The sequence below is a fragment of the Pteropus alecto genome, unplaced genomic scaffold (genome assembly GCF_000325575.1).
Source record: "Pteropus alecto unplaced genomic scaffold, ASM32557v1 scaffold3, whole genome shotgun sequence".
Classification (NCBI taxonomy): Eukaryota; Metazoa; Chordata; class Mammalia; order Chiroptera; family Pteropodidae; genus Pteropus; species Pteropus alecto.
Genome location: NW_006442484.1, coordinates 47,617,717 through 47,621,052, shown reverse-complemented (window position 1 = coordinate 47,621,052; position 3,336 = coordinate 47,617,717). Strand labels below are relative to the sequence as shown.

Here is a 3,336-nt window from a genome sequence, read left to right as displayed (position 1 = left end):
TCGCTATTTAGTAAAGGTCTTCTCTACTATTCTTTTTCTCAGTTACAACCCAAACAGTTGTCGCTTCCCCGTTGGTTCCTGAGTCCTCTCCCAGCTGCCTGATGTCATATCCGTTGGTAACTGACACCTCACCTTCCTACTTCTTTACTTGTAGCACCTTATTTTACAGAATTCTTTTCTTATCTTTAGCTGAAATATTTTGAGTCTGTTCAAAGAGCTAGTAAGTACAGACCAGAACCATTTTATATGGTATTTAAAGCTTTAGCAATTGCAGGAGGACATACTTCTATGAGGAATTCAGTAAAGTTATTGTTAAATTCTAATTAAAAGTATAGGCACATGTCTCAGGATGCAAATAAAAAAATGTCAAGAAGAATAAGCAAAAAAAGAATTGATAACAAGGGAACATTTTACTACCCTGGGGCAAACTACCCGTAGATTTAAAATGGGAAGTAAAGGCATTGAGAAATCTAGGAAGGGTATTGCCTAAACAGAACACTTAGATCTGGCGATAGATCAAGGAGTTTGCTTGAGAATGAAATGTCATTCTAAACCAATGCATACTGTGCATATAACGCAGGGACTCAGATAAAAGAAAGGATGTTTTAGGAGAACTGAAATATTGCTCCACCTAGTGGACACTTCAGAGTTTTCCCTTGTGCGCCTGAAGTTTGGATTTGATGGTGGATTAGCTATTATGAGGAAAGCACAAAACACAAAACCTTGTTATCAGAATTTAAAATAACACTTAAAATCTGATGGTAAGAATCTAGAATAAAACACTAAGAATAAAATATATGTAATTTTATAATTCTTTAGAGAAATCGCTAGAGAGATTTTATTTTTATTTATCTTTTTTATTTTTTGTTTTTAGGCAAGGCAACCCTTGGTTGACCTCACAGATTGCAAGGACCTTGTCAGCTTACAATCCCTTTATTTTTTTATTTTTTACACCTACAGCACCTGGCCTTCCTAGGTGGTCTCCCATCCAAGTACTAACCAGGCCCGTCCCTGTTTAGCTTCCGAGATCAGACGGGATTGGGCATGTTCAGGGTAGCATGGCCGTAGACTAGGGAGATTTTATTTTAAACATATAGGCATTTATGCAGTTATCTACGTACAGCAACTCAAGAATACTGATACAAGTTTCCTACAAAAGCTTCTGTATACTGTGAAAAGAAATAAATCCTTAAGTATGTAAAACACTTTTGTGCCCCTCCTTTTTTGTTAGAATGGATAAATTCCTTAGCTTAAGTTTCATATCTCTGCCAGTAGCAAGGTAAATGCTTAATATGCAGTCATGTATAATACAGAATCACTGATGAAAATATAAAATATAATTTGGAAAGAACTCACTTAAACAATGCAAATAAGCTACTAGCATTCTCGCTTCTGTTCCCAGTGGGAGTCCACTCGTGCCAATGGTTTGGGCATAGGACAGAAATGCAGGTTATGCTGTGCTTCACTTAACAATAGTGATGTTTACAGTACTCCTAAGCCAGCCCAGAAACTCCATATGCTTTCTGTTATTCCCTTCCAGGGTTTAAACACTGATGCCAAGTGTTCAAATCAAATACACATTGCCAAATAGTAGGGTACACTGTGAGGTCGGGTGGAGGAGGGGTGGCGTACTATCTGGGTGCAGGGCAGGAACTGGGCAAGCAATGTGAACACGGAAGTCTACCCAGCACACTGTCTCCTTCTTGCCCTTCGCATATGATGCAGTAACCAATATATCGAAGTAAAGCATGTGCTATTTACTTTTTGAATCCATTTAAGTTAGACTCATAATTGTTATGAGCTCACAAAGTGAATCATGCCATGATTCGAAAGATCTGTCCTTCACATAAACCTATGAGCACACATTAAAAAAAATGATTTATTTTACATCTTCGCATTTCTTAAGGCATGAACAATGGCGTACAGATGGAACAGGTTCTGAGAAGCATCACGTCTTTATTGACAAGGCCAGCACGAGTACACCACATCAAACAGACACACTCGAAGTCTGAGCTGACCGACTGTCATGGCCCAGGAGCTCCCACAATGAGGGGATGGAGCGACCAGAAAAAGGACCGAACGTACAGTTTATGTCATGTTGCTTTAAACTCTCTGGATCAGCTTTGAGCACCAGTTACAGTTTGTTTTTCCTTACAAACTCATCAGACTTTGGATTTTATATTCTGCTCCTTTAATTCTGCTTTTCGAGGAGGGTGTGGATTTTTTTTTTTTTTTTTAAGGAATAAGGTTGCAGCAACACAGAAAGGATCCAAAAGTAGTTAGGGGCCTTGTCTAATGCACTTCTGAAAGTCCATTATAAAGATGAATAGAAAAGCAAATGGTCGGTGTTCGGTCGACCCAGAAACCACGCGGAGCTCTAAGAAACATAATTGTGCATAGTTATTTATTCATTCAGGGCATGATATGTTGGCTAGCTCTACATTCCCAGGTTACCAAAGAACAGGGCTGTCTACTTTGCTAAACCCAGGGTCCCTTCGCAGCTCCCAGTAGGTGTCATTAGAAACCCAGGCTTCTCTTTGATTGGCATCAATCACTTTTCTGTGAAAAATAAAAGAAAAATAAAAAAAAAAAATAAACCATTAGACACAAATTATATCAAGGTGACCTGATCATTGGACTCTCTCCGGTAGATAAGACGTGTACAAATAAGCAGTACTTTGTAAGCCAGTTAGTGTCCTATCTGCTTATTGCTGACTACTACTTTTGATCAGAAATAAACTCATTTTTACTGTTAAACATTTGAAATGGAAGTGAGTAGGGTCTTGGGGAGAGGAGCTAAGGGCAGGAATAAATCACCTCCAGATAGGGCTAGAAAGTGAAGTGCCCGCAAACAAAGCATGTACAGATACTGTTACTAAAGCTTCAAGCCCTGGACCCACAAAAATAGTCTCTGCTTCACTCACGGGGAAAATATGCAACTTCAATAGCTCTAAGAACCTCTGCAGGGCCGATATATCCAGAGTGCACTTTCGACATCTAAAGGGCAAGCCCGCATTCCTCCTAGGGCAGTCATGAGATGGCAACTACAAAGGACACCAAGTTATTTCGAGCTGATCTGCCCCAGCTCTGGGAGGCAACAGATGGATCTGAAAACTGCAGTTTAATCTGTGTGATGTATACATAATCCTGCAAATAATCCTGTAATAAACACTAGAGAGGAACCAAATATGAACGGACACAAGCTCCATGTGCCAGAAAGAAAATTAAATACTAATGAAGCCAGGATGACCTTGTGGGCATTGGAGTCCCATCTCGTTTGAGCGAGGGGGTGAGAATAAGTTTCTACCATTCGAAAGGGTGGAGCTGAAAGAGAAA

General features: G+C 39.6%; 1 protein-coding gene and 1 pseudogene across 1 annotated transcript in view; both read right to left on the bottom strand.

Annotated features, from left to right (window-relative positions):
- Positions 1–951: 951 nt before the first annotated feature.
- On the bottom strand, positions 952–1,070 carry LOC112470405 (annotated as a pseudogene).
- Positions 1,071–1,939: 869 nt separating this feature from the next.
- OSBPL6 (oxysterol binding protein like 6) overlaps positions 1,940–3,336 on the bottom strand; it is a 182,973-nt gene continuing 181,576 nt past the window's right edge. Inside the window, exon 24 of the mRNA XM_006921239.3 lies at positions 1,940–2,559. Within this exon, the coding sequence (XP_006921301.1) occupies positions 2,451–2,559 (109 nt within the window). The 3' untranslated portion in view covers positions 1,940–2,450. The remainder of the gene's footprint in view (positions 2,560–3,336) is intronic.